Source organism: Lissotriton helveticus, chromosome 3_1 (genome assembly GCF_964261635.1).
Source record: "Lissotriton helveticus chromosome 3_1, aLisHel1.1, whole genome shotgun sequence".
Lineage (NCBI taxonomy): Eukaryota > Metazoa > Chordata > Amphibia > Caudata > Salamandridae > Lissotriton > Lissotriton helveticus.
In genome coordinates this window covers 326,638,093-326,657,293 of record NC_136061.1, presented here as the reverse complement: position 1 = coordinate 326,657,293, position 19,201 = coordinate 326,638,093, and the positions used below count along the sequence as shown (strand labels likewise).

The window sequence follows — 19,201 nt, the reverse complement described above, 5'->3', positions numbered from 1 at the left end:
ACTCGCAAATTGCGAGTCGCAATTAAGGAATATCTCTCCATTCCTTCCTATGGGCCTAGAGGCCCATAGGAATGAATGGGAAGACAATCTCAATTTGCTAATCGCAATTAGCGATTCGCAAATTGAGATTGCGATTTCAAGGGTGCAGGAGTGTCCAAAGGACACCCTGTTGCACCCCTGAAATGATGTGTGCACATATGTTGTGCAAGTGTGCACAACATGAAACTTTGAAAAATGCACTTCAGTGCATTTTTCAAAGTTTTTGCAAATTACCATGAAGTTGTACTTCATGGTAATTTGCGTGCCCTAATAGCGAATTCGCTATTTTTTTCACTTTCATGCATTGCATTTAAGGAATCTCAATTTGAGATTCCTTAAATGCAAAGAATCGCAATTTAGCGAATTCTTAATTAGCGATTTTTGCATTTGGGATGATGCATCCCAAATGCAAAAATACCGCTCGCAAAGGGCCAGATTCTTAGAATCTGGCCCTTTGCGAGCGGATTTTTGTTTGATGAATCTGGCTGTATATCTCTTGTGGCATTATCCCATCTGAGATCGGTGAATTCATCATGAACACACTTTTCAAAGAAAAAGAATGGTGGAGGGGGAACAGGCCTGTTACTTCCCGCTGATCCAAAGAATCTGGGAGTGGATCACCTCCTGACACAGCCAGTCTAGGAAATCGGATTGAGAAACTAAAAGAAAACAAGCATTTGTAATGCAATAGGTCTCGCATTTACAAAAGTTTGAGCTATTGGTATTGTAAATGACAAACCTTTTATCTATGTATTGGTTTTGAAAACAAGATAAATAAATGGTATTGTCATTTATAATGCCAATAGCTTAAAGTTTTGCATTGTAAATGACGGTGCTTTTTATTTATCGTTTCCCCAACTTCTTTGGTTGCTCGGGCTTCAAAGTATGCACTATCTGTGTATATGGAGGGATTTATTATGTTTTACCTGTAGTGGATGCAGAGATGAGGGATAAGGAAGTCAGGCAGGAGGGAGGGATAAGGAAGGAAGTCAGACGGGAGGGAGGGATATGGAGGCCAGAGCGGAGGGAGGGATATGGAGGTCAGAGAGGAGGGAGGGATATGGAGGTCAGAGAGGAGGGACATGGAGGTTAGAGAGGAGGGACCTGGAGGTCAGAGAGGAGGGATGTGGAGGTCAGAGAGGAGGGATGTGTAGGTCAGAGAGAGGGCTATGGAGGTCAGAGAGGAGGCATATGGGGGTCAGAGCTGAGGTCAGAGGGATATCGAGGTCAGAAAGGAGGGAGGGATATGGAGAGCCAATCAAGGCTCAGTTTTAAAAACCTTTTCTTTCGGACTCTGCACAGGCTCTGTGTTGTGCAATAATCACATCCATGCCAAATCCAAAGGGCTACATTTTGTTGATAACAGAGCGGCAGAAAGATGCATATTAAAATAACTTAAAGCAGAAAGAAATAACGAAGTTGATTTCTTTTTCAACGCCTCATTCACTTTTTAAGCATTTTCTGTGTACATAAAACAGTATAACCTTTAACAGGAGGAAATCCGATATTAATATAAAATATACAAAAGATAATTAAGAGATTACATTTCCCACATCCGGGAGCGGGCACGTCGAGCCGGGAGCTTTGCTTTGACTGGAGAAAACAGATGAGCATATGTACGTGTCATCCTCTGACTGCAAAGAACAGCGATAACCTTGGCGCCCACACGCTGGCTCCCATTCAAAACGTTGCCTTCCTCCTACGTCCCTACAGCGTTTCATAGCCTCCCCTGGGGCAGGACGTCCGGCTTCTGCGGGAAGCCCGTGCCCACAGAGTGCCTGGCCGAGAGGAGCAGTGGTGACGCGGGGCTCCCATGCCTGAGGGAGAGCCCCGCAGTGGCTGCAGACGTAAGGAGGAGCAGAAGTGGCGGCTGAGGCCGCCGCTGAAAGTGCGGGGCTCCCATGAGTGAGGGAAGCCCCGCGTGTTCCATGTGATGCGGCGGAGATGACACCAGGGCAGTCCTGAGCGTGACGGAGCCTGTAGCAGCGACAAAAGAGCCCGGTGAGTGGGGTTCAGTTGTACGATGGAGAGGGTGTGTGTGTGTGTGTGTGTGTGTGTGTGCGCGCGCGCGCTATTGCAGGAGGCTGACTTGCCTTAGAAGCGGGACAGGAGATGTGCACAGCGCATGGCTGTACGTATGCGTACACCCGCTCAAATCGCCAAAAGGTCTGCGCGTGCCCATCTCCTGTCCCACTTCCGATGGCAAGTACACAACAATAAGCCTAGCTGGCGACAGCGCTTCGCGCTGCGTACGCCAGGCTCGACCTAAAAAAATTAACACAATAAAGGGACCTGCAGAGCTATTCGGAGCTGCAGCATAACACAATCTATAAAAATGTGTGTCTATCTGTCACACGTGCTCATCCGTGCTCATCCATTACACCGCCAACCACTGTGTCCCATACGTGAAAACAGATCCTCGCTAGTCATCATCCACAATATGCTAACACGTCCCACATTGGTGCAAACCAACGACAAAACACTACCAATCACATACCCACGAGCCCCAGTGTTTTATGTGTAGATTAGCATTATGCAAATGCTAAAAATACATAAAACACAATACTGTGGAAGGTGTGAAATATGCATTTAAGGTATTTGTAGCTCTGTTATCTACTGTGGGTAAATAAAATAAAAAGTGTCAGAATGCTGTCTTAGGCCTGGTCAGATGGTATGGCTGTCCTTAAGATGTAGAGTTATGAATTCTTTAAAATATACATAGAGTGGGTTTGATCTCCACCCAGAGGAGTATTACTCTCTTCATGCTATTGTCTATTTGGTGCATTATACCACCTCCTAGGAAGCGCTTCTGTTAGAATGTATGAGGCACTATTTTATATCTGTGTACTCAATCTTCACACTGCTTGTCACATTCAATGATTTACCCTTTATAGCCATCCTCTAAAGAAAACCTTATTTTTCTGCCTTTTTACCAATATTAGCAAAATCAGTAGGGCACCAATAATAGGGGCAATGGGTGGTGCAAGCTGACGGGGCACTTATTGTATTACAAATTAAGCACTGCTTGGTCCTCATGGATTTGAAGCCATCAGATCACTCTCTAACACACTGAGAACACCTTTTTGTTTCACAAACCGGAGGTAACAGTTGTAGGACTGCAGACACCTTCGATGGGGACATGGAAGTGGAAGACATGGAGACACCGAGGCAGAAGGTCCTTTAGACCAGAGGCAAACAGTCAGTCCTTAATTTGAGCTGGTGATTTACGGTGCTCGGCACCAAATTGTCACTTTTACGACAGTCTGCCAAATGATGGCGCTGTCTATCTAATTCAGAAACAAGCTCAACAACACTAGTATATTAATTCAGTATATATTAAAAGGGACTTATACTTGCCACCCAAGCCATTCTTAAAGTGTTGGGCACCTATAATAGTCAGAATTGTCACACTTGTAGGAGTGTGACTCAGAAGTTGTGTTGATATTGTCATTGACATCACTGGCATGACAACGGGTGGTGGAAGCTGCAGTGGCCTCCTGACATGGGCCTTGCACTTCTTTTTTTTTTAATTAAGCACTGCAAACAGAGATGCCATTCAAAGCGGGACTTGTAGGGTTGCGCAGATCTAGTCAATGTATACTTTCTAATGCCCGTCACACTGGATTTACTTATCCAGCATAGTACTCTGGCCTGAGGATCCAGACACCAGAGCCGCCCATTGCATTCACCACACAAGGGATTGCCTGCGAGCACACTGTGCACTGCCTCAGGGTTAGACTGTAAATAACCAACGCATTCACCAGCCCGAGAGAAGATGCATTGGTGGACCCCTATAAAGCCTGGGAGAGGCAGGAAAATGTAGTGAAAGGTCTGTCGTTAACCAACACCTTACCCACGCTGAGCACTGCATGCCTGGGAACGGGGGCAGCGCCTCCACTAAGGCAGAGGAGCGTCGTCCCACTGCTTTCTCGCAGTGTATGAAAGCCAAAACATAAAATCGTAATAACTTTTAGTTATTACCATTTTATGTTTGCTTTGCGCATTGTGGGTGGGCAGGGCTGCTCTGCTCTTAGAGCAGGGCAGGGGAGGAGTGGTTTGCCCACTCCTGAGTGCGCAAAGACTGTTTAGTCGGCACTCTTGGGCCACCCCAACCAGTCATGCAGCCTGCATGGAGAACATGTCCACCTCACTAGCCTCTGGCTGGGCGCCGAACCAACTAATCACAACGCTGCATGCAGCATTGTGATTGGCTTAGGGGAGGAAGCCTGGCTGCCTGCTTCCTGTTCCTGTCGAAGGCAAGAGAGCAGAAGCAGGGAAGACACGGGACCCGGCGTAAAGGTAAGTTTAATTTTACTTTTTTATTTCCCGCAACACCCCCGCGATCACCCCGCCCCCACCCCCAGGACACTGCCTGCAAATTGCCCCCCCCCCCACGACCCCTTGCACCCACCCCTCACCCGCGAGCAATATCGGCTGCTACTGCCCGGGACCACATTTAGATTATCTCAGTGTATGTGTGGAAATAACCAAAATGTGTATTGTCAATTAGCTGTATGATTATACTCGTGTAATGCAGAGAAAGCTATGTATTAAAGCAGGTAAATGATCAAAGAATTCACTATCCTAATAGCTACATGCTTGTGCTGCTCTGATGCCTTAGAAGACATTTGTTATCTTAGGATGGGTAAGTAAATATACAAAGCAGTCGCCTCTAAAAGCAGCATAGTTGTAACGTTATAAGGGTGTGTATTATTCCAGGCATAACCAATGCATGCATCACCCTGACAGCCGCATGTCTAGACTACTTCTATGATGGCAGGGAGCAAGCAATTTATTGTCTTGTGGTGGGTGTGTAAACAAATAATGCACGTCACTGAAAGCTGCCTGTTATGCACCTGTAATGTCTGTGAAGAGGATGCATAATTGCATAATATCCCAGTGGAGGGATACATAAACCCAAGCATCTGAGAGATGCCTGAGCGGAACTCTTTAATGCCTCTGAACATCTCATTTATTACCTTAGGGCAGGGGGTTTCAAACTTTTTAATGCCACGCCCTGCTTGTAAAAAAATATTCAGCAGTCCTGCATTATAAAAAAAATACTTTTTCATATTATTTTACTTTATCAAATTGGCAAAGTTTAAATATGCCTAAACACATTTAAACATTGCAGCTATGCTCAATTATTCTTTTCAAAATGCAATCAAATACATGATTTCCAACGGACTATTCGGATCAGCCTGGCCTCCTAAAGTGTAAAAGTAGCCACAGTGTGAATCTTTACACTCTGTGGGGCATACTTATCAGGGGTTTGCATCAGCCTTGCACCACCAAGGAGGTGCAAGGGAGACACAAAACCTAAGTGCAATTTATCAAGCCACACAAGGCCACCGTGCGTGGCCCGCATGGTTTGATAAATCTAGAATAACGCAAGACAGCGCAACTTGCTGCGTTACTCTGCGGCAGGGAGGCGTGCATGGGTGGAGCATGGGTGTTCCCATGCATCCAAATATCTTTATTACTCCTGGTTTGTTCCTCTTTCTTAGTGTGCTGCATTCTGCAGACAAGTAGAAAGTGGAAAATGCCTCTCAGGATTGTTTTTGTGCAGGCAGGTTTCCCTTCCTGCACAACAACAATCCTGCTCACAACGCAGGCACCATTGCAGCATGACGCAAAGGTGCCTGTGTTGGCGCTAGGCAGTCAAAAGTGCGCAAGCTCTAGAAAAGGGCATGAATGGGCCATATAATGTTAACCACAGCACATTCCTGCCCTTTCCCTTTTATGCAACATAGGACAATCAGGTGACTTGCTGCATTCCGTTGCACGAAAGATTGATAAATATGCCCCTAAGTTTAAGGCCCTCCCAGCCAGAATATCAAATCAATGGCAACAATGTTAGTAATCGCCCATTACAGAGTGGTTGGCTCCTTTATCTATGTATATAAAAACCAAAGTATGTCCGTTTGTCCTTTATGCATTACTACACCATTCATCCGATCGGCATGAAACTTTGGGAAGTTGTTGAGTACACTCCCGCGAAGGTTTCTGGCTAAAACAAAAAAAAAAGAATTGTTAAAAGTTGTTGAGTACACTCCCGCGAAGGTTTCTGGCAAAAAAATAAAATATGAAAAATGTGTTAAATGTCGGCACCCCCGGCCACACAGGGTCCTCATAATCGTTCCACTACTGAACGTTTACAGTTTACGGTGCGACTAGCTTTTGCAATGACCATCAACAAAGCACAAGAACAATCGCTGCAAGTGTGTGGACTAGATTTTTGAGAATCCGTGCTTCTCACATTGACAACTGTATGTGGCCAGCTCACGCGTCGGAAAACCTTATGATTTATTCGTGTACGCAATGTTTACAGTTTCCGGTGCGACTCGCTTTTGCAATGACCATCAACAAAGCACAAGGACAATCGCTGCAAGTGTGTGGACTAGATTTGGAGAATCCGTGCTTCTCACATGGACAACTGTATGTGGCCAGCTCACACGTCGTTAAACCTTCTGATATATTCGTGTACGCACCAGACGGAAAAACAAAAAATAACGTGTATCCACAAGCACTCGAATAAATAAACAGAATTAAAACAACACTTTCAAATGTTTTCCATATTAAAATGAATAAGTTTCAATAAAAATGACACAATGTAAATTGAATGTTATCATAACAAGTTTCCTTAAATTTCCTGTCTTCTGAGATCGCAGCAACGCGCGACGGGTAAGCTAGTTATTTCAATAAAACAAGGCACTGTTATCAGCATGAGGTTTTCTTTTGTCCAGTGCTTGTCCCCTCCCTTTTGATACTTCAGCCATTGGCAAACATCACTGTGAGTGATGGTATTCTGCCCTTTCACAAGGAGCACATCCACACACAAAGTAATTCCCTTTATTGCCAGGCACTACTATGGCAATATGCTTTTTGAGACCACAACAATATTTTGCTTCTGTTCACTTTTGTTTATGTTGGTGAGCACCTGGCAGCTCCCCCAGCAATAAAGTTTTACACAAAATATGTAAAAATAAAAAAGCATTGACAAAGCCAAAAGGCTAGGAGCTAGTACAAGTCAGACTGGCTTTGCCACTGCTTGTTAGCTAAGGGTAGACCTGTAAATTCCCCAGTTATTCCTCACCCTGAAAGCTGCGTGTTTATACTCCATCATGGCGCGGGAGCAGGCTATATATTATATCAGATTACTTCTGCAAAAAACTGTCCCGAGATGATTAAGACTCATGAGACATTCAGACATAACTCAGTGGGGAGATTGGCAGCGCGAGCGCCGACGGGCAGCGACTTTAATCATATTAACAATTTTAATGAAAGGCGAGGAAGTAAAACTGATGAAATCCTTCACTCTGAATTACAAGCAACTTCAAAACTAATTTTGCTTTCCGCGTGGCTCGGGTCCAGGTTCTATTTTATTGCAGTGATTGGAGCCTGCTTGGCCGTATCCCCTCTCCTCATAATAAAGTTTGAATCCCATACATTTTATATAGCGCTTCCTCTCGCACGTGCTGCATTTCAGCTGGTGTCCTGATGTTCTGGTACCTTTTGGTCTTGTTCAGCGCCCAATGCACCTGTAAGCCTTCTATAAGTTATTTAAAATTATGCAACAAATAATATATAGGTAAAAATACCCCCTACCATACGTTATAAAGATAATGCACGTTACTAAAGAGTTCCGTGACCATATAGAGGATTAAGGCCAAAGGTTCAGTGCCTTTGTATCAGTGACGATAATAAAAGGATAGCTTTCATTCTGGTACCATCTAATTGTTGTCCTTTAACATCTCACAACAACCCAATAAATGATTCTTTCTTTTTGGTATTGTCTTGCAATACTCTGCTCCTCCTGTGTTTCTGGTACATGCCTGCGAGGGAGAAGGCCCTGATACAGCAAACCAATCTCCTCGTCATCACCCTGGAGTGAAATGATCAGGGTGAAGCGTCCAGTGAGCAAAGCCCAGTCCCAGCCCAACTCTGACCTTGTCAGAGATGACCGCATCATGGAGCAGCCACCTCAGACCTCAGCACCATGTCCTGGGCTCCTTCTCTAATCCCCAATGCGAGTCCTGGAAGCCCAAGCACATAGGGTAATATTTACCCCAAGAGCCCCCTGGCACCTGCTGTCGCTCAATGGAGCAAAAGACACACTGATGGACGGAATGCAGAATAAATCAAAACATTCACCCCGAGTCAAGAGATCTGGGTTAAATCCATCATTCTTTTGCTCACCAAGCCACCCCAGTTTAGACCTGGTCATATGCAAATCAGTCTTGATCCTGTGCCTCATGGGAACAGTCCAGCCCGAACTGCTAAGCCAGGTCCTCCCTGGACCGGAAACAAGCATCCTTGGACCGATTTCGGGGTTGGACATGCAGGGGCATGTATTTGGCAGGACAAGGCTGCTAGAGACTGATGCTCACCAAGTAAAAGTAACAGGACTGACAATCAACAGTTAGGCTGAATCACACCAAGCAAATGTAGAACTGCCACTGTAAACATCTAGACTCAACCTCACCAAGCAAAAGCGGCAGAACTGGCAAAATCAACAGCTACCCTGAAACGCACCAACTAAAAATAGCAGCACTACTTTAATCAACACTGAGGGCCTGATTTAGAATTGGATGCACAGGGTAGTCCAGGGCAAGTGTGCTAGAGTATCCTGTTTGCCAATCCCTTTGCCAACCTGCCTCATTTAGCGATGGGCAGACCATAGGTATTCTGCGATTCAGCTACTGTGGGCGCTGTCGATGGAATTCTACCTTTGATGGCCCCTACACCATTGGGCATTACACCACCCGCCCTATTTAGGGTAGATGGTGTAAATCTTTTTCTTCTGTTGGGGAGACGGGCACACACAGCAGAAGAGGTGATGTGTAGAATGCTTAAATAACCTCAGTCTTTGGTAATTACCCTTGGCTGCATTACTCTGCGCCACTACAGTCAGGGACACAAACACACAGAATGCCAAACGGGACAGTCCAGCATGCTCAGCACGCTCTATAAATGTATTGATTGATTGATTGATTGGTCCCTACCAAACAGGAACACTAACAGACTGGCATCTCCCTGTTGGGTCTCATCCATAAGGTGCCCCTTGAGTCCTGTAGAACAACACACTTGGGACCAATGTCTTCTATTTAGTGAGACTTGAATAGAACAAAAGTGATGGGTGGGATGTTTGAACTGATCTCAACCATCAGTAATTACTCCAGGCTTCTGTCCAAGTCGCCGATTTAGATCATCTGTGGCATTGACAGACAGGGGCGAAACTCATGCAATAAAATCAGGTTTGGCCCCAGCACTTTGTTGCTTTTCTCACCGAGGTTGTCTAATTTTAACACACATGCCCTGACGTGGGTCCTGTGTTCACCGTGCCACAGGACTCAAGCTGTGCTTTACTTATTGACCCAATAAGGCCAAGACTGGTCTGTTTTTTCTTTTGTTCCCATTCAGAGGGGGCATTGCCAGGCAGCTCAGGCTGACGGTTTCTGCTGGTGCAGGACCAAAACAGGGTTGCTTAAGGTTGGTCCCGGTCTGCAGTGGCCCAGTGCGCAAAAAATGATGGATTGGTAAGTGGTACATAGTAATTCCCAGCAGCTGGGTTTAGTTCAAATATTACACTCGTCACTTTTGTGCCTTTACGTTTTTGTTTTTCTTAATCAGTAGTAAAACTGCACTTTTTACGTAAACACAGCAGGACCTGTTCTTATCAATTGCAGGACAGGCTCTACGGTGTTAAAGTAGCAGCATTGTCTTGCATAATACAGGTGGCACCCATCATGTAAAAGGCACAGGACTGGTCTGGGATATTCAGACCGTAGTACTGTCCTGGGGTTTATAGACTGCATCTAATATGTAAAAGTAGCAGTACCTCCCTGGGATGTATTCACCACACGCACAATGGAAAAGTAACAGCACTTCCATGGGATGTATAGACTGCACACACAGTGGAAAAGTAACAGCACTCCTTGGGACATATAGACCGCGTTCACCTTGGTAAAGTAACAGCACTTTCCTGGGACTTATAGACTGCACACAATGGAAAAATCACAGCAATTCCCTGGAACTTATAGACTGCACACACAGTGGAAAAGTAACAGCACTCCCTGGGACATATAGACTACTTCCACCTTGGTAAAGTAACAGCACCTCCCTGAGACACCCACAGTGGAAAAGTAGCAGTACATTCCTAGGACGTATGGACCACACCCACAGTGGGAAAGTAGTGGTACATTCCTGGGAAGTATGGACCACACCCACAGTGGGAAAGTAGTGGTACATTCCTGGGACGTATGGACCGCACCCACAGTGGGAAAGTAGTGGTACATTCCTGGGACGTATGGACCACACCCACAGTGGGAAAGTAGTGGTACTTCTGTGGGACTAATAGACCGCACCCACCTTGGAAAAGTCGCTGAACTCCCCTGAGATGTATAGACCACACCCACAATGGAAAAGTAGTACTGGCTTATTATTAATTTAACCTCACCAGGCATTCAGTAACCTCACCAGGCATTCAGTTGTATTTGTCTTTTTTTTTGTCCAACTATGAAAAGTTTGTCTTAACTAGGTTTCGTTTTGATTCCTTCTTTCGTCTTGTTTCTTTTCCCGGGGTTTTAAATTGGTCTAACGAACTGATTAAATGCCCCTGTGATGGATTCGCACACCAGTCAACTTTGCACGTAACACTGTTTTGCAATTACTATGTGATTCCCCGCAAACGCTGGATTATCCCTCTCCTCCGACAAATGGGCTTGAGAAGATGTAGACCTGCGCTTCTGGCGTTACAGTCTCTAGAAACCCAATTTGCTGCTAAAAGCATAGCTTGTTTTTTAAAAGCATGTCTGAAAATTCGTTCAGAATCAGTATAGTTGCTTATCAGAGATATCTCTTGATTTTTGCTAGTAGTCATCAATAGTCTTTTTAATTTGAATTGCTATTAATTTATCTGTAAGTAATGTGTATGTGATAACCTTTTTAGGAGTCTGAAGTGTTTTTAATAGGTACTTTGTATGATTGTAAAAATTTCAATCGAAATAAAGACTTTTGAATTTGAATTTGAATTTAATTGACTGCACCCACCTAGCAAAAGTAACAGAGCAGTATTACCAGACTTCACTCACCATTTAAAATTATCAATGTATACTTTTATTTATAAACTGCAACCAATTTTGCAAAGTAGCAGCAGTACCCTTAGATTTATAGACTGCACACGCCATATAGAAGTAGTGGTGCTGCCACAGATAACGTACGCTGCACCCACCATGTAAAAGATGTGGGGTCTGGCTTATAAAACGTAGATCGCAGCAATCATGTAAAAAGCAGTGCTGCCCTGTTGTTTATAAACTGCACCGGCCAAGCAGAAGTAGGAGCTGTGCCCTAATATTATACTACATCCCACCGAGTAAAGGGGCCCCTGTAGCGCTGTTGTTTATAGACTGCGTCCCCCAAATGAAAGAAGGAGAATAATACTAGTATAAGCTGCACCAATTATGCAAACGCAGCAGCACTACCCTATTATGTATAGACTGCACCCATCCCACAAACGTATCAGGGCTAACTTAATATTGATAGCCTGAAGCCAGCTTTTAAGGGTATCGGTGCTGTCCTATTACTCATAGGCAGAACTCTTCATGTATAATCGGCATTACTGCTCTAATACCTGTATACTGCACCAACTACGAAGTAAAACTACCACTACTGTCCTTTTCATCATAAACTGCACCAACGTTGCAATAGTAGCAGTACAGCCCTAGGAATTAGTTTAACAGCCTCTATAATGGAATCAAAGCAGTACCTTCCTAGGCATTATTCACTACATTCAACATGCAAAAGGAACAGGACTGTCCTAAAATAGAGAGTCTGCATCCATCACTGAAATGTAGCAGTACTACAATGGGTTTTATGGACCTGACCCACCATGTGAATGTAGGAGTACTACAATGGGTTTTTTGGACCTGACCCACCATGTAAATGTAGGAGTACTACAATGGGTTTTATGGACCTGACCCACAATGTAAATGTAGGAGTACTACAGTGGGTGTTATGGAACACACCCACCATGTAAATGTGAGAGTAGGGCTGTATTATGTACAGACTGTCCTCACCTAGTAAAAGTTAAAGAACTGCGCTGCTATGCTTAGAGTACACCCGTCATTTCAATCTAGGAGTACTGCAGTATTATTATACAATCCCCATCTAATAAAAGTAATAGTACAGCCCTACTATACCTTGACTACATCCACCATTTAAATTGTATTATTTATAAAATCCTCTATTTATATTTCTTATTTGTTAAATCCCCCACCTAGTAAAAGTATTTGTACTGCCCTACTATACCTAGTCTACACCCACCACTTAAATGTAGTTGTACAGCTGTATTATTATACTGCCCACTATACCTAAACTACATCCACCATTTAAATGTAGGAGATGTTTTTTTTGTCCTCATATCACCACTGCTGCTGCAATCCCAGGTGACACAGTGGAAATGACCTCACACCTGATGCACACGCAGTGGCCCGTCCAGCAGCCAATCTGGGTTGCCCGGAGAATCCTAAACTGGGGAGAAATCAGAATAGTACCTAATGCCCGGATCTTCCTGAACCTGTACCAAAGACTAAGCGCAGTCTTTAAAACTTTCAGGCTGATTTTTTTTTTAACTTGGGTGCCCCAAATTTATATAGAAAGCCCTTGTTCCCCGACCTGTCACCATTTCTGATAGCGTACGACCCCATGTTGGACGATTTGGTGTCCAAGAAGCATCCTACAGTTCTTAAGTTGGAAGGCCATATAATAACAATTTAAGTCCGGTAATGCCACACCCCTTTTCTTTGAAACTCCTCCTCATGTTTTCCAAGAGAGCCCAGCTCTCCCAGAAACCAAGATAAAACTATTTATTTACCCCTGTATTTTTTCTATCTCTTTTTTTAGGAAACGTGAGGGGGATACAATTTAAAAGAATGGTCAATTTAGGTCAAATCAACATTTTCATCAAATTCATTCACTCATAAATCGACAGTGGCAAGTTTCTCTAACTAATAAGGAGCAGATCAATTTCCTTTTCCATCCACCCTAAATTATGTACTGGGACTCGCCCACCCCCCAAATGAATAAACTATTGAGATGCCCAGATACTTAAACTCAGTCACCTCCCGATCCCAGCTGGTAATGTTCCAGCTCATAATCTCCGACTTAGTTGTATCCAAGGAATAACCTAACAGAGCCCCAAACTTTTCTGCGCTAATATTTCTACTCTAGGGAGAGTTTGAAGAGTGTCTGATGTATAAATTATTAAATCGTCTGCGTAAAGTCCTATCTTGTTCCTCAATTATTGCGCAGAGAATGGTATTACCTGGTGGTCTCTTCTAATTAACTGGGCAAATGGTTCGATATAAATATAAAACAAAAGAGGAGAGGGTACCCCTGCCTCGTACCTTTAGGAGTAGTACTATATTATTTATACAATCCCTCATCTAGTAAAAAGAATAGTACATCCCTACTATACCTAGACTACATCCACTACTTAAATATAGAAGTAGCCCTATATTATTTATACAATCCGCCACCAAGTAAAGGTAATGGTACAGCCCTACTATACTTAAACTAAACCATCATTTAAATATAGAAGTACTACTGTTTAAGTATACAATCCCTCACCTAGGAAAGGCAATAGTACAGCTCTGCTATACCTAGACTGCATCCACCACTTAAATATAGAAGTAGTGCTATATTATTTATACAACCCCCATCTAGTAAACGTTTTAGTACAGCCCTACTATACCTAGACGGCATCCACCACTTAAATATAGAATTAGTGCTCTATTATTTATATAACCCCACACCTAGTAAAGGTGATAGTACAGCCATACTGTACCTAGACTACATCCACCACTTACATATAGAAGTAGTGCTATATATTATTTATACAATCCCCCACCAAGTAAAAGTAATAGTACAGCCCTACTATACATAGACTAAATCACAATGTAAATATTGAGGTAATGCTACATCATTTATACAAGCCTGATCTAGTAATATTACCATTGGTACACCACATCCACTGTGTACTGTAGCAGTACTGCTGTGTTGTTCATAGGCTGCCCTATCTAGTAAAAGAAATAGCGCTGCCCTAGCAATCATAGATTACATCTAAGAAGTGAATGTGCTATTGCTGTCACAGTGTAGCTGTAGGACTGTAAGAGTGCTGCCCGATTGCTGCTGCCTTAGGTTTATTGGCTAGACCCAGCATGTAAAAGCATGAGTAGTGTACAAATGGCAGTACTGTATTTTCAGACCACATGCACCATGAAAAAGTCTCACAACTCTGCAAGTAGCCATGCTTCCTAATATTGGATCAGATACACCAAGGAAAAGTACCTGTTTGTTGCCAGTCGCAGTGCTTCCCAATTATTGGACTGCATGCATCATGAAAAGGTATCAGTAGTGTCCAAGTAACAGTGGTGCACTATTATTGGACCAGATGCACCATGGGATGGTAGCAGTACTGTAGAATTAGCAGAACTCCCTTTTTATTGGATTGCATGCAGTATGGAAAAGTTGCATCATTGTGCAAGTAGCAGTACTCCCGTATTATTAGACCGCATGCACCATGGGAAAATAGCCTTACTGTACAAGTAGCAGTACTCCCCTATTATTGGACCAAATGTACCATGAAAAAGTAGCAGCACTGTACAAGTAGCAGTACTTCACTATTATTGAAATGTATCCAGCATGGAAAAGTAGCAGCACTGTACAAGTAGCAGTAGTCCACTATTATTGGACAGCATACAGCATGGAAAAGTAGCATTATTGTACAAGTAGCAGTACTCCCCTATTATTGGACCAAATGCACCATGGAAAAGTAGCAGTACTGTACAAGCAGCAGTACTCCCCTATTATTATTAGACCGCATACAACATGGAATAGTAGCATTACTGTACAAGTAGCAGTACTCACCTATTATTGGACCAAATGCACCATGAAAAAGTAGCATTACTGTACAAGTAGCGGTTCTCCTCTATTTTCGGACCTCATACAGCATGGAATGGAAAAGGAGTGCTGCGAAAGTAGCAGCATTCCACAATTATTGAACAACATGCACCATAGTAGCAGTACTATACAAGTAGTAGTATTCCCCTAATATTGGACCGCATGCACCATGGAAAAGTAGCATTATTGTACAGGTAGCAGAACTCCCCTATTTTTAGACCGCATGCATAGTATGGAAAAGTAGCATTACTGTACAAGTAGCACTACTCCCCTATTATTGGACAGCATGCACCATGGAAAAGTAGCATTACTGTACAAGTAGCAGTACACCCCTACTATTGGACCGCATAAAGCATATAAAGCATAAAAAAGTAGCATTATTGTACTAATAGGACAGTATCCCCCTACTATTGGACCGCATGCAGCATGGAAAAGTAGCACCACTGTACAAGTAGTAGTACACCCCTATTATTGGAATGCATATAGCACGGAAAACTAGTGCTATAAAAGTAGCAACATTCCACTATTATTGAACAACATGCACCATACAAAAGTAGCATTATTGTACGGGTAGCAGTACTCCCCTATTATTAGACCGTATGCACAGTATGGAAAAGTAATATTACTGTAGAAGTAGTAGTACTCCCCTATTATTGCATAGCATACTGCAAGGAAAAGAGGCATTACTGTACAATTAGCAGTACTCCCCTAATATTGGACTGCATACAGAATGGAAAAGTAGCATTATTGTACAAGTAGCAGTACTCCCCTAATATTGGACCGCATACAGCATGGAAAAGTAGCATTATTGTACAAGTAGCAGTACTTCCCTAATATTGGACCGCATACAGCATGGAAAAGTAGCATTATTGTACAAGTAGCTGTACTCCTCTAATATTGGACCGCATACAGCATGGAAAAGTAGCACTATTGTACAAGTAGCTGTACTCCCCTATTATTGGACCGCATACAGCATGGAAAAGTAGCATTACTGTACAAGTAGCAGTACTCCCTATTGCTGGACCGCATGCACCATGGAAAGTAGCATTACTGTATAAGTAGCAGTACTCTCCTATTATTAGACCGAATGATCCATGGGAAAATAGCCTTACTGTACAAGTAGCAGTACCCCTCTATTATTGGACCAAATGCACCATGGGAAAGAAGCAGCTCTGTATAAGTAGCAGTACTACTTTATTATTGGACTGCATACTGCATGGAAAAGTAGCATTACTGCACAGGTAGCAGTACCCCTGTATTAGTGGATTGCATGTAGTATGGAAAAGTAGCATTACTATACAAGTATCAGTACTCCCCTATCATTAGACCGCATACAGCATGGAAAAGTAGCATTACTGTACAAGTAGCAGTACTCCCCCATTATTAGACCGCATACAGCATGGAAAAGTAGCATTACTGTACAAGAAACAATACTCCCCTATTATTAGACTGCATACAGCATGGAAAAGTATCACCATTGTACGAGTATCAGTACTCCCCTATTACTGGATTTCATGCAGTATGGAAAAGTAGCCTTATTGCACAAGTAGCAGTACTCTCCTACTATTGGACCGCATACATCATGGAAAAGTAGTATTACTGCACAAGTAGCAGTATTCCTCTACTATTGGACTGCATACATCATGGAAAAGTAGCATTATTGCACAAGTAGCAATACTCCCCTAATATTGGACCGCATACAGTATGGAAAAGTAGCATTATTGTGCAAGTAGATGTACTCCCCTACTATTGGACCGCATACAGCAAGGAAAAGTAGCATTATTTTACAAGTAGCAGTACTCCCCTACTATTGGACCGCATACAGCACGGAAAAGTAGCATTATTTTACAAGTAGCAGTACTCCCCTACTATTGGACCGCATACAGCACGGAAAAGTAGCATTATTTTACAAGTAGCAGTACTCCCCTAATATTGGACTGCACACAGCATGGAAAAGTAGCATTATTGTGCAAGTAGCTGTACTCCCCTACTATTGGACCGCATACAGCACGGAAAAGTAGCATTATTTTACAAGTAGCAGTACTCCCTTAATATTGGGCTGCATACAGCATGGAAAAGTAGCATTATTGTACAAGTAGCAGTACTCGTCTAATATTGGACCGCATACAGTATGGAAAAGTAGCACTATTATACAAGTAGCTGTACTCCCCTATTATTGGACCGCATACAGCATGGAAAAGTAGCAGTACTGTACAAGTAGCAGTACTCCCTATTACAGGACCGCATGTACCATGGAAAAGTAGTACTGTGAAAGCAGCAGCACTTCCCTGTTATTAGACAGCATGCAGCACGGAAAACTAGGGGTAATGTACAAGTAGCAGTACTGCCTTAGTCAAATGCTGCACCACTGTCAGTCACTAATAACTCACTGCGGCCTCCAGATGTGTATTTAATTTCCAATGAAAGCAATGTTTTCTAAACCTTTCTCCATTCGCTCCCCCTGCACCTTTTGGGTGCTTTGTGAAACACAACGTCCCCTTTCTGTTTAATTCTAAAAAGTCGTACCTCTTAAGAGTAGCACAAAGAAGCACACTTTCCTTTTACATACATCTACGAAATCCGGAATTAAAGTTGTGAACCTTTTACCCCACAACCCTCTGCACAACAGGAATGTAAACAAATAATGCGGACGTTGAAGGGAGGGCGGGGATGCAGGTGCCTCACACTTCACAGGTACCAGATTGAAGCCACTCAAGTGAACAGAGGAACGCATTGCTGATAGTATGAGGTGCTCTCCATTCACTCGGTTCAGCACCTGGAGCATGTACAGAGGCGCTGGATAATACATGGGGGTATTCGTGGCGCTGCAGAGGGCTCCTCGTGAGTAGCCGTGGCAGGTCCCCGCTGGACACTGGACAGCTCACGGGAGGAGCGGCGCTGTTGTATACTGTGCGTGTGCATCAGGCACTGCACATCCCATTAACAGTGACATGCACTTAGCAATGAAGACACACACACAGCGCTGTACGCAGACTGGGCACAGTACATTTACTACGCACTGAAAAGGCGATTGACACCGCACAGGCTCGCGGTGCTGTGTATATGCCCTCGCTGCACAAGCACTTAATGCACATGCACTCGGTGCCGTACACGCGCTTAGCAATATATGTGCATCCGGAAATGACAATACACTTGGCGCTGTACACGCACCCAGCACCCTCATGTACTCTGCGCCGTACACGCACTTAGCAGCGCACGTGCACACTGCCCTGAAAATACACCTGGCAGTGTGAGTGTTGTTGGCGCTGTAGGAGCGCGTCGCTCTGTACATACATACACACGCTCTGCACCGTGGATACCCTGTATGTCTCCTCGGCGGTGTATCCACGCTCGGCGCTCTACTCTACACGCATCGCGCTCCGTCCCGCACGCACACAGCACGGGGTGCCCCCGCTCTCTGCCTACCTGCCAGGAGCTGGACGGGATCCGGTTGAAGCTGGCCAGCCCGCCGAAGGTGTAGCACTTGTACAGCTGGAGCACGGGGGCGTGCGGGCAGTGCCAGAGCAGTCCAAAGCTCACCGGCTCCCGGCCGTGCAGGCTGCTGCCCCCCTTCACGATCCAGGCAGGGGACAGGAAGCTGAAGCTGCAGACCGCCACCAGGCAGGAGGACAGCAGCACCCAGAAGCACCCCACGCAGCCCAGCATCCTGCACCCGGGGGTGGGGGCGCGCCGCCTCGGGGTGCGGGCTGGTCACTGCCGGAGGAGCGGGCACGGAACCCCCGGACGGGCGGGCATCCCCATCAGCACGGGCAGGGCAAAGCAGCAGACTGAGGGACTGCACTCCAGGCGAGAGGACTGTGCACAGAGTCAATGCACGGAGCCGCGGGTGCAGCGGGCTGCGCTCACTGCCAGCGCCCCTCGCGCACCACAGCGCGCACGTGAGCACCGCCGCGGGTGTGCAGGAGTGCGCGCGGAGAGGACGTGCGCAGGCGATGCTGGGAGCGGGGAGAGCGCAGGCACCCAGGAGCCCCAGGAGCAGAGCCAAGGGAAGGGAGGGGGGGCTCCTCGGAGCGGCAAGCAGGATACAGGGTCACTGCACGGGGCAGGGCAGGGACTGCACATACAGATACAGGGTCACAGCACGAGACAGGGCAGGGACTGCACATACAGATACAGGGTCACAGCACGAGACAGGGCAGGGACTGCTCGGAGACAAGCATAGAGGGCACACCACCAGACA

The 19,201-nt window shown here is 44.8% G+C and overlaps 1 protein-coding gene across 1 annotated transcript in view; it reads right to left on the bottom strand.

The window, feature by feature from the left end:
• Positions 1-18,899, bottom strand: part of LOC144822425 (LHFPL tetraspan subfamily member 7 protein-like) — a 774,779-nt gene extending 755,880 nt beyond the window's left edge. Inside the window, exon 1 of the mRNA XM_078679938.1 lies at positions 18,427-18,899. Coding sequence (XP_078536064.1) covers positions 18,427-18,666 — 240 coding nt within the window. The 5' untranslated portion in view covers positions 18,667-18,899. The remainder of the gene's footprint in view (positions 1-18,426) is intronic.
• Positions 18,900-19,201: the final 302 nt, after the last annotated feature.